The following is a 13,464-nucleotide window of genomic DNA, read 5'->3' as shown; positions in this document are numbered from 1 at the left end:
ATTGTACCAGATACAAGTCTTAGATAATGTTGTATCTCTTGCAGACATGAACTGATAGTACTGTGACACATGACCTGATTGAAGGTGTACTTTGTATGTCAGCCCAGACCACTAAATAGATTTAGTGGTCTGTGATATAAGTCAGTTTTTTTGTTGTGGACAAGGGTGTCTGTCAAAGTCCACTAGTATACACTTACTGCCTGGCTATGAGGGTACTAGTAGACAAATTGCCGTGAGTCTGTTTGCTGAAATCCGAGGGTTGCGACATAACAGAATGAGGGGTAATATGATGTCTACTAGTGCCCGAATGAGGCAAGGTAATAAGTGTTTTTATAACACATTACATTATCAGGCACATAGTCATTCTGCAGTCAAAGCAAATCACCAAAAAAGACTCTGTACTACATGAGTATATTGCCCTAGGGAAAATAGAACATGACTAGTGCCTTGCTGTATGTAAATTGGGGTCACTAATGGGTCACATCCATACCACATGGCATGATCTAAACCAATCACTGAATGTTGTATGAAAACAATGTGTTAATAGTAGATTTTATTGTGGTTTGTCTTTTGTTGTGTAAACAACAAGCTAGACTAATTGTCTAAATTATCATATAGCCAAACTTGGTGTGCATCAAAAAAAAAAATAGAAAACAATGTAAAAAAGTTAATAATCATTTCCTCATTTTTTAAAAACAAAAATAAGTACTGAATGGTCTCAACAAAACTCTGACTAGTTTTTGCCCTAAAATAGAGCATCATCATTGTCATCAAGTCAGTCATCTCTGTCATAGAGCAAAGGTGACTCAGATTAACACAGACTTCCCTTGCAAGACAACATATTTAAACGATAGACCATGGAGGGTCTATGGTTAAACCTAAGTTAAAAGATTTATAATTTGTAGTCAGTCTTTAAGTAACAGAAGGTAAAATTACCATTCAGTGTATGATTTGGGTTCAGTTAGGATGGGGCTGAGTTGTAAGAGTAGACCATACATGTAGTTAAACCACTATTGTAGGAGATTCTGAACTCTCTGTTGTATCTAGAACTACTCAAAATGATGATTTACATGTAAGACATTTCCATACAGATATTCTTATTGATCCGAAAGAAAATTGCACATCACTCCATCAAGTTTTTTCGGAAGGCATGATCAGTTGAAACACATGCATACACTGATATGCTAATTTAGACTTGAAGACAGACAGACACACTCCCAATGAATGATAGAGAAACAGGGCAATATATAGACTAAGAAAGCAAACATGATAACAGTAATGTTCTTTATGATTTATTTGTAGGCACCTTTTGATGTTAGTATAGAGACAAGTGCATTACTAATAATGGACATGGTAAGTGTATCGACAGTTAGCATTTTGCCTCTTTTCAATTTTGGATACAATTTGCTTTCCTTCTCCCTGAACAAATATGGAAACCCCTTCCGTGACTATCATATGTAAAGAAACTCATTTCAGTGTCCCCCAAACCTTTATTGATTCATTTACCTCCAAACCCCAGTATCACCAAGTCATCTAAAGCTGTGGATTCCTAATAACATAGCCTGTGGCCATACAAGAAATGAAGGATTGCTAATAATTCATGTTGTTATAGGAATATGGAATGAACCATGCCAATTTCACCTGTCTCAAATCAGCTGGTAGATACTAGTACATAACACTGTATTTTGACTTATACTGCCATTTCAGCATGCACACCTGTCTAGTGCTGAAGTTATAGGACTTCTAGGAGGTAGATACAACCATGATTGCCATCAACTTGATGTAGTGATTGCAGAACCCTGTAATAGTATCAGTACTGGTCTACAATGTGAAATGGATCCAGGTATGGTCATTACTTATTCTAAGATATGGTAGTATATATGACTTGTGTCTGTAATAGTCATGGACTGTCACATAGGCCCACTCTATGGTCCATGATTGCAATTGATGTACCAGGATATAGGATTTGTGTATTGAGGTTGTATGTTGGAAGGGACCGAATTTAGGAGGGCTCATAAGCTATACTACCAAGATGGAACTTGTGAACCTGCAATCTTTGATATCCTGAGTGGTGCATTGTGGGAAATGATAAAAACATACTGGTGAAGTGTTCATGCCATCCAGGTATAGTACTGAGCTAGGCAGCAAGGCAAACAGAAAGTGATTGTCAAGTTATACATAGTGTATATTATGGTTTATCTTTATTTCAGTATCTCAGACACAAGCCTGTGAGTTGATTAGTAAATCAGGATATGATGTAGTTGGTTGGTATCACAGTCATCCGAGGTTTGCACCAAACCCTTCTGTCAGAGATATTGAGACTCAAGCCAAGTACCAGGTAATTATTGATGTTATCTAGCAGAGTTTTACAGCAGAAATGAAGATCCCTTAGTGTTTCACTCAAGACACAATTTTGTTTAAGCAGACAAATTATTATGTTGATTATCAGTTGGAAAGTAAACAATTGAAACCATTAAAATCATCAAGTCAATGTCTAATGTTTTCATTAGAAGCCTGTTTTTACTGCAGTGTGAAAGAATAGCAAAGTCAATGCTTTATCACTTTTCAATGTGATTGGGTAAGGGATCCTGATTGTACGTGTGTGGTGTCTGTTATTCTTAGTCTAGAATTACATAGTTAGGTGTTCTGTGAGTTCACTCTCATGATCTCTGTGAGGGTGTTCCATGGTCAACGTCATCTAACATAATGATCGTCATCTTTAATCTGATCACTTATATGCAGAGTAGGCCTTTAAAGAGTATAAATTATGAAACTTAAAAACCAACTTTTCACTGTAGATTCTGTCTATATCAGCCCAAACCATACATTTCTGACCTATTTTGAGGCGAGTGAGACCTATTTAAGTGAGTGTGGGTCAGCAATATTACCAAACTAAATACTAAATCTATTATGTATTGTAATTACCTTCAACTTTCTTTCCACCTGTAGGAGTGGTTTAACAAGGGAGGTGCTGCATTCATTGGTGTTATTGTAAGTCCATACAACAGACTAAATACCAGTACACTATCACAGTTCAGATGTCTAACAGTCAGTGAAGAAACACATGAAACTGACAAACACAGTAAGTAATTGTGATAATAGACCCTTGTTATAAAGAGCACCCTCTGGTGACAGGAATAGGTAATGATGGAAGTTAGAGTGTATTGTCAATCCAAACAAGATTTATACTAGTAGTACACTATCACAGTTCAGATGTCTAACAGTCAGTGAAGAAACACATGACACTGACAAATACTGTAAGTAATTAGTAAACAATGTGATGATAGACCTTTCCTGTAAAGAGTCCCCTCTGGTGCTAGAAGTAGAGTAATGTTCACAGTTACAGTGTACATGTAAGGCTAAGTAAACATAAGTAAGCAGTCACAACTATTTCAATGAGGAAAACCATGATAGAACAAACACAATGAACTATGACTTTTCTATCTTAATAAACCCATCTTGTGAACAGCGCCCTCTTGTGGCTGGTGGATATTGTGTTTTGGCCACATTACAGATTGATAACTTGCTGAAGACAAAGAAATATTTTTATAGACATGCAACTTTTTAAAATTGATTCAAGTGTTTCCTGTAGTCTGGAATGCTAGACACCTAATTCTTGATACCTGGAATAGAATATTACTTCCTAGGCACATCATAAAAAAAGCAATTTCTTGGTCGACACCACACCTTCCACTCCATGTGCTTCACATGTCTTACTATAGGTATGAGTGGGAATGAGTCAACCTTCTTGTTCTACTTTGACTCTCTAGCATGAGGTAAAATGCTATTTTGCAGGTACCCAGAATTTGATGTCGTATCTCACAGTGATAGTACTCCATTTCATAGCAGTAGACCGACATCATATCGGTTCAGATCTGTAAAATTCATATTATTTGATATTTTCACAGGAATGCCATACCAGTTTGAATTCACAATAGACAATGAAAACTCAACCGATGAAGATGAGCTGGTCACCAAAGTGAAAGAATTGGTTGAAAAATTCTCCGTATACCACCAGTAAGTGTACGATTATAGATTTCTTGTATCGTAACTCTTGGTCTCTATAGATGGTAGTAACAGATCTATGATCAATGTTCTCATATTTGTGGAAATGTGTGATACTCTATTGCAAGTAACAATGTCATACGTAGCATGGTGGTTGGATAGTATATGAAATGTACTGAGTGGATGGATATATAGTCGACTCTCAAATGCCACAGTAAAGAGTTGATTAGACCACTCAATGTATGTTTGTACCATCCCAACAATTGTTTTCATTGCTTACTTAAATCAAATACAGAAAGGGATTACACACACACACAGATGCACAAACAAATACATACATACATACATACATACATACATACATACATACATACATACATACATGCATACATACATACATACATGCATACATACATACATACATACATACATACATACATGCATACACACACACACACATGCACAGACAGATGTGTGTACACACACATGCATATACATACATACATACATACATACACACACACACACACACACACACACACACATTATTTAATTTCACATTTACCAACTGTATAACCAAATGAACTATATAACTCGGCTCAAATAACTAACCATGATCAAACTACTCTATGTTTTACAGTCGAATTGATATGTTAAGACAGTATAGGAGTGACCTGGGAATCTCATACTTAGAAAAGGTAAGCATCTTAAAGATCAATCCATAACTAAATGTAAGACACAATTAATACCACAATAAACCTCTACCAGATGTAGCTATATCTATCATATTCATAAAAGTGATAATATTCAGTACCCCATTCCACGACAGGGAAAAGTTGGCTGTACAAGGGGTATTTGTGTTTGGGGTGCATTCTGCAGCCATACCTTCATGAATAGTTCATGTGAAAGAACCTCAGAAAACACCATAAACACATGACAATTGCATCATTATATAGGGTTGTGTCATTGTTACAATGTACATATTATGCGAGATACAAATGATGAAAACCAGTATTAAATTGGGTGAAACAAAATAGTGCTGGTCTCACAATGCTCAGTTAAATATGGGTATGCATCAATGGTGTAGGTATTGTACTGCCAATAGTTTGTGTGTCTCCAAAATAATCACTGGTACATATGTAATAATTAGTTTGTCACATACCCATGTTATTGATATAGTTAGGGGGATAAATGTTCTATCACATAGTTGAGTGATAAATGGTTTGTCACACTGGTGAGTGATAATTGGTTTGTCACATACCCATGTTATTGATATAGTTAGGGGATAAATGTTCTATCACATCGTTGAGTGATAATTGGTTTGTCACATTGGTGATAGTCTACTGTATAGGAACAAGACTGCATTGCGAGGTGATAATTGGGTTGCCACATACCATTGTTAATGATATAGGTAGGGTGATAATTGGTTTGTCACATTGGTGAGTGGTTGGTGGAGAGTCTATGGTTTGTCACATGCCCATGTTAGTGATATAGGCAAGGTGATAATTGGTTTGTCACATACCATTGTTATTGACATAGATAGAGTGATACTGGGTTAGTCACATGCCTATGTTAGTAATAAGGGGTACTAGTCAATTTAAACCACTAATGACAGTGACACAGAAAGAATCATGCAAGATACAACATTCCTAACAGTAGAGGAGATAACGGTCTAGTACCTCTTACCCACCCTAGTTTTACAATGTATGTTGTCTGCATCACAGAAACCTTAGCAGAGTTTGGTTGCACTCTTTGCCAACTCAAACTCATTTACAAGCATTTTCTGTACCATAACTATTATCCAAACATATTCATGCATGGATAACAACACTGCCCCAGTGATACACACAGTCCATCCATGTGTTGTTGTGATGTATTTTATTTGCAACTACATGTATATCTTGCACCCTCATAAAACACTCTAGTTTGATATTTTGATAGGTAGGTGTGTATATTCATGATAATTATGAAAACATGTCAAGTCCTTGTCATTTCAATGCCCCTCTGAACTCTAGAACATTGTCCCAGGGCTCCTGGGTCCAAAGATCAGTTGATGTAGTTAACTTTGAGTCAATATTTCTCTTCCTCCTTCAAGGGTTATAGCCTTCATCATATATCATAATATGAGTTGGTAACGGTTTGTCAAAACATACTCAATGACTATTAAGAGCTGCTGTTAGCTCAGCTGATATAATGTTTTGATTCACGGGTAGTAAAGAGACTTTTATAAGCTTACACAGTTGTTGGTCATCCTCCGTTTACTACTAGCTGGAGAAGATCTAGGGGGTTCATTCTAGATTGGTGTACAGTTATTGAATTTGATCCATCATATAGCACTGGTGTTGTAACCTCAAGTAGATATTACATTAATATCGGGCTATAGTCTTTATTTTGGAAAATGTGTGTCAGTGTTGGTGTGTTAAGGCCCTGTGTTTATGTGGTGTTTCACAGAAACAAACTAAAAATGAAGTGTTTCTGGTTCTTCTGACCTGTCAACAGTTGTACTGGCCTTGTACTATGTGTATTTAGTGTGTGTGTGTGTGTGTGTGTTTTTACTTGCAACCTATCAAATGTTAAATACTTTTGTCCTATGTACAGATTTATGATATTGGTCAAGGCCCAAGGACTTCAAGAATGTGTGTGACCTCACTGACACCGTTTTCATATTGCGATGTATAGACTTTGTAGGAGTAGTTAATGTTTCCCAACATTTTGTTTTAGTTTAAAGGGGCCCAAGCTGAGTTTATACATATTTTGGCGTAATTTTTCCTGCATATTTAAAAGGCACTCACAGTATTGTACTTACTGAAGCATACATTAGTACTTAACCACCACTTTCCTACTGACTGATCTTGAATTTAACCTGGTATTAAGATATAACCCATAAATGATTTGATGACATAATTTATCAAACATATCAAATATGTTCAGGAAATCCCTGCCTCACAGTCAACTGTTCTAACAATGTCAGAAGACAATCATAATGTAACTTTAATATAGAAGACATGCATCGACACTAACTTTGTACTAGAATGTATTTTCACTCGAGTAAAAAGCTTATAATCTTGGCTTGTGCCACTTTTAGTTAGCGGCACTTGCTGTAGAAATTTATGATCGTTTTAAAGGTGCTTGGGCCGACTTGAGGCATGTATTTACTCACTGAAAACCAACTTCAGAGTTCTTTAATCATAAGGATGCATAGAGTTGGGGATTATGTACCAAAGTGCAGTTATGTGTCCTTTGGGCTGTATGCATAAGTTTATCAGGATATTTAATCGGGCACTGGAACCTTGGTATTGTGGAACTGTCACGAGTTTCATCTTTCCAATTCTTGATTTAAATTGTATCATTTACCTCGGTGTCAAAGACCTTGCAAAAGATTATCACTTTAATAGCATAAAGACAATGCTGGGCTGCTGGCCAAGTGGACCAATAACCCAACTAAACATCAAAATGTTACAATTAAAGGTTTGTTGTTGAAAACTATGGCATTGTATCTGTATATATAGGTCTAGAGGGCATTGTCCTGATACATGTACTGGACATACCGGTACATCAATAATATATGGACGTAATACATATACATGTACACACTCTTCTTTCTAGGGTGCCAAACCTCTCTCCAGAGTGTTCTCTCAACAAAATAGTCAGCCAAGATTGGCATAACAGCATACATCATTGATTCTTGTCAAGCCTCAACCCTAGTTCAAAAGCTCAGAACAAAACCTGAGTGTAGAAATGACCAGCATCTTAAATGCCATACATTTGAAAACTGTAATAACGATAGATATAGCTTTCTCTATTATGTATTTCCATGTCTTCTATCAATGTAAGCTGTGTCAACGTTAGGGGTTGTTTGGTAATAGGGATGCCTTGGTTAATCAGAAGAATACCCTGGCATGAAGTTGTATTACATTGCAAATTACCATCAATGCATTGAGAAACTTTACAGTGATACAGCAACTAGTGTATCAATCATTTTCAGAGGCCCAAAGTGTTACTTCATCAGTTAGAGGTGATGATGATGATGATGATGATAGGATGGGAGGAGGAAAAGGGCCAGGCCAGGAGAAGGGGAAGGTGTCTTAATTGTTATCAAACAAAAGTTGTTGATGGAAAGATTTTGTGCATTAAAAATGCTTTACATGGAGTATGTTTGACTGCACTTCACAAACACACTATTTCATTTTTTTTTTACCAACTTCAACTTCAGACCCAAATAGCTTACTCATGATGGTTCTCTATGATTCATCTCATATCATTGCCTCTCCCTAAATCGATTTTAACCTGTGACGTACAAGAATTAATTAATTAAATACTTTGTCGCTCCGTTGTCAAATGGCATACCAGTGGACATTGCTCTGTTGATCTACGTACACACCTAACTAGTTTGTGGGACGTTGCTCTCTTCATGTACACACCTAACTACTTTGTGGGATGTTGCTCTCGTCATGTACACACCTAACAAGTTTGTGTCATCACACAATATCTGCCTGATAACCAAACAAAGTAGCCTGGTGGGGGTTATGTATATTTTGTATTTTATAAACATGGGTCTTAAAATCACAAAAGGAAGAGCAGCTGAGCAATTCCATGGTACATACCTCTGAAATGAGAATTTTTAGTCATAGGACACTCTAATATATACAAGTCATGCATGTCAAACAGTTTAATATGTTTTAAGTGCAAGTAGGGTATGAAAATCCAGAACAATACTAGGACAAGATTACAAAGTACAGTGAGGATCATCTTTTGATGGATTGACAGTTAATTGTCACGACTTGAACAGCAATGTAACTTGAGAATTCATGATTTATTAGAAGACAAAGACAGGTTTACAAATACATACAAGTCAAGCTCTCTGTAATCAGAGTGATATTCATGTGTGAATGGATCTAAGCCTACATCTGAATTCACACTGTTTTGTAGCGAGTTTTAACTGCGTGCTTGGCTGGGGTACTTTACTAGGACAAGTACGGTAATTAATACAAAACAGAATCAAATAATCACAAACCAAGTCCTCAAGTAAATGTTCACCAAGATTAGATTGTTGGTATTCAAAATCACTGGTAATATAGGTCACAAATATCACTTCAATGTATGGTTAGTGTAATTCTGCATCCATGGTATCATCTTGGTTTGATAAACACTGGTACCGGTACGTAGATCACATTATTACGTCTTCAATATGACTTGTATGACAGATGATAGAATTGGAATCAAGTCCCGTAACTTTTGTCTTTCTTGTTTTTACAGATGTTAGAGTCCATGAATTCTTATGTGCAATGTAACAATGATCTCCAGCTATGGAATAATCTCCTCCACTTTATCAGTGAAGCAATCAAATCATCATACACCACCAAGATGGTTCAGATCACTGAAGATATCCATGATGAATCTACAGAAAAAGAAATTGAAAACAGAGATATATCATCATCAGAAGATGAATAGAATTGAAGTATTTTCAATAATACATGAATATGATATATTATTAATTTTTACTGCCAAGAGGAAATTCATACATCATACAATTCAATATGATTTGGAAATCAGTACCTTCTGGGGTAATATGATTCTTTCAAAATACATCTTCTTATAGTAATGTTTTGAGCATTGAAATAAAATATATATTTATCTGTTTGCATTTGTTATTTATTCCATAAATATGGCATGTACTTTGTATTTATAGTTTATACTATACTTCAATGGTAAAATAAATGTTTCTTGAAATTTCTTGAATATGTTGTCTTGAACCATTGATGAATGAATGTAAACATGACCAATCGCCTAGACAGACAAAGCTATTGAGATTATTAACAATATTGTGTCCAACAGATTATGATTGTTTTAATAAGTTGCTATTCATATGTCACAAGGTATTTATTGAATTGAAGTTGACCTAATCAACAGTATAACCTTTCCTGATATTTGATTAAAAGGGGGCCACATGCTGAGTTTATATGTATTTGAATATAGTAGTTGCTGCCTATTTACAAGGTACTCACAGTACTGTACTTATTGAAGCACCACTCCCAATTGACTGAACTCAAATTAAGTTACAAGAAATAACCAATAAATGGTCTGATGACGTAATTTATCACACACATAAAAAATGTTCAGGAAATCAGTGCTATGCAATCAACTATTCTAACCATGCCAGAAGATAATTGTAATGTTATACAAGACATGCATCAATATTAACCATACATGTATACTGAAATATGGCTTTGTTAAGTTTTTTTTCACCCAAGTAATATGGTAACAAACTCAGCATATGTCACTTTAAAAGTTCCCCAGTGTTTTTTCAAATACAAATCATATATACTTATCTTGGTCAATTTATTGTTCATAAGTATGTAAGACTTCTAGGCAGTAAATTAACCAAGCCAAAAAATACAACCTTGCATGATTAGATAGTAATATTTTGTGAGTACAAATCACACGTGCTTACAAATTTCAAATTGACCAAAGTAAAACTATCACTTTGCACAAGGCATTACTAAATAGTGTAAGGACTCAAAGTCTGAAAATTGCTAGTTTAAGCTTTACCACTATCATGTGTTTCTTGGTGGTGAAATTTAGACCACTTGTGCACCAACTGTATACATTTGTGGACGTGGTAAGATAGGGTTTGCCTGTGAATGATTTAATCCTGTGAGCTTACAGAAGTATTTTTACCGTGAAAATGTATGTTCCCCAAGTAGCACGGGCTATTGTGCCATTATGGCTCTGTGCCAGGGATAATATGTGAGCACAATGTGGAAAGGTGCTGTACAAAATTGTTAATATTACAACAAGACATTGTTTTTAATACCACAATCACATACAACTCTGGGTTCACTATTCTCACAATGTCTCTACAAATTACAGAACACCATTTCCTGAAATAAACAGTAAAGTGATCCAAGCAAGAGTACAACCTTGCAATGATTGTTTTAATCAAACTGAGATCCATTATTTACTTTGAGGTTCAGAGGACACAAATGGAGAGATCACATGACACCAGACTCGTGATGGGTATTATCTGTGATGACATATGGCAGTCTTTGATTGGTATAGATGGCCCTAATCCACCTGTTTGTGAACTCTTCACCTACAGATAGCAACAGCGATTACTGATCCAGAGATAACGTAACATGTCAGTTATTATTTGGAGATCTTTGTTTAATACTGATCTTTATTATTTGTACTAATGTCACCAACAGGGTTGTTATTCTGAAGAGATGATTTTGATGAAAATCACAACTGAACAGCCAGAAACAGAAATTTGAAATATCTTACAAATAAATTGATATGGAATACTTTTTTGTTGTTTTTCCTGCAATAGAAATTTCACTAAATCTGCACTTTTATTAATAATTTCCTACAATTGGTCAGTTTTTTAAAGGTTACTGATCTCAGGAAAGACTTAGTCTACAATTGTGGGGGTTTTCAAAAAGGAAGGTTTCCGTAGGCGCAAGACATACTCTTATCAATACAACATAAGTATTTTGATCCTTCTTCTGGTCTATAGTAATTAGTTAAATTTTGTTCTGTTAACTGGTTTTATTACCTTCTTTTGGTCAATTGTGTCTGAACATCTCCCTTGATCAACTTTACTGGTCTGAAAACCTACAATATTTCATTTACTGGTTTTATCAATTGTTTCCTTTTTTGTTAACAGAAGACATACATTCAGTATTGTTGTCTGAAGATCTCCATTGGTCATATTTATTGGTCTGAAAACCTATCATACTTCATTTAGTTGTGTTGTGTCAGTTGTGTCGGTCTGAAGACCTGCATTAATAATTCTGGTTCAAAGATCCCCATTGGTCTGAAGACCTACCCTGTAGTACTCCTGTATTATAGTAAGTGGTCTAGACATCCTAACTGGTTAGTTGCTAGTTGAGGGATTTATTTTGGTCAGTTTTACAATACTAGACTAACAACCAACACTGACCATAGCTTGTTGTATTGGTTAGTATCAGTGGTCTGAAGATCTGAAATCATCAATGTTACTGGGTTGGTCACCTGTGTCAGTCAGTAGATTTATTTCATGATTGGTATTGGTAAATTCATTTGCAGCATTATCTTGAGTGTATTAGTCTCGAGACATGTTGATATTTGGTTTAAATACTTGTGGCCAGTACATTGGTCTGTAGACCTGTGCAAGTTCTTGGTATATAGTTTTGGCTTTTCAATTGGTGAACACCTCTCTGAACAGTATACTACTAGTCTTGAGGCTTGTGTTGGTACAAGTACATTGGTTTGGCCAACCTCGTCTAGTTATTTTCTTTGGTCAGTAAATTGGTCTGGTGACCTGAATTGCTTGCGTACTGGCTGTGGTCAATATTCACTGGTCTTGTTATCTGTAAGTCTGGTCAGTACATTTGTTTGGTGACCATTAGTGGTCAGCACAAGGGTTTGTGATTGTATTCTTAACACATAAACTGATACATATAAAAGGTTGTGGACACAGTATTATTATACTCAATACATGTTTTGGACAGATGTCTTTTCTTGGGAATTAATTTTATAAATGCATATAGTACATTGTACATCAGTAGTAAATTAATTCAATACGAAAACATATACATAGACATGACTGGCTGAAATGATTTCAATTCTCAAGCTACACCAATATAATATCAGCTAGCATATACCGGGGTATACCATAATACCACACATGATGACGTAACAGTCCAATTGTATTTTTGTACAAAGAAATGTTTGTTTTGTATCTCAAAAGATATCTAATCGCAAGTCGCTGAAAAAATACTGATTCAGCTGTTTGTTCCATTGAAACACCTAACATGTACAGAATTTTGTCATTCACATATTTAGATTAGAATTAGATTAGAACTGTTGTTGACTAAAATTGGAATACTTTTAAGTAACTTGTAAATGACAATTGAATATATTATATTATATTGTTACTATTTCATTCCCACCATCTTGAGGGTTTTAGTTAAAGTTAAGAAGCTGAGGGAGGAAAACTCATACCTGTATCTTTCAAAAAGATAACATTAAAAAATATATAGAGGAAACATGAAGTACATGTCACACTAATATTTCCAATTTCTGATATAGACCTGTCACCTGCAATATACCAGCCAGCACAGTCTGGGTGGGTGGGTTTAATCCGAGACTGCAGAGCCGAGACTTGGAGGCAGGTGAGCTAACAATGTAGCCACAGACAATTTTTATTATTAATTCATACAAACTTGATGCTTTCTCAGTAACCATACCATAAATTTAAACTATCCTCCTATAATTTTCTGACAGATGAAGTCAGACCTACATTATTCAAGTCCCAAATTTAGATTTACACAAACACATGTATTCAGGACATTCCGATACACTATCACCTAAATTGCTCAGATTCCCTTATATGGTAAATTCACAATGGTCCACTCAGGACATCCTTACAGATAGTTAGATTCTATCATGTAAATTGTATAGCAGCTAGGAGCGCTATCA

At 35.5% G+C, this 13,464-nt stretch overlaps 1 protein-coding gene across 1 annotated transcript in view; it reads left to right on the top strand.

The window, feature by feature from the left end:
* Nucleotides 1-9,518, top strand: part of LOC144436800 (histone H2A deubiquitinase MYSM1-like) — a 28,841-nt gene extending 19,323 nt beyond the window's left edge. Inside the window, exons 16-22 of the mRNA XM_078125660.1 lie at nt 1,303-1,353; nt 1,708-1,843; nt 2,211-2,338; nt 2,950-3,082; nt 3,909-4,017; nt 4,646-4,703; nt 9,262-9,518. Coding sequence (XP_077981786.1) covers nt 1,303-1,353; nt 1,708-1,843; nt 2,211-2,338; nt 2,950-3,082; nt 3,909-4,017; nt 4,646-4,703; nt 9,262-9,456 — 810 coding nt within the window. The 3' untranslated portion in view covers nt 9,457-9,518. The remainder of the gene's footprint in view (nt 1-1,302; nt 1,354-1,707; nt 1,844-2,210; nt 2,339-2,949; nt 3,083-3,908; nt 4,018-4,645; nt 4,704-9,261) is intronic.
* Nucleotides 9,519-13,464: the final 3,946 nt, after the last annotated feature.

Source organism: Glandiceps talaboti, chromosome 6 (genome assembly GCF_964340395.1).
Source record: "Glandiceps talaboti chromosome 6, keGlaTala1.1, whole genome shotgun sequence".
NCBI classification, from domain to species: Eukaryota; Metazoa; Hemichordata; class Enteropneusta; family Spengelidae; genus Glandiceps; species Glandiceps talaboti.
This window is presented reverse-complemented; position numbering and strand designations above follow the sequence as displayed.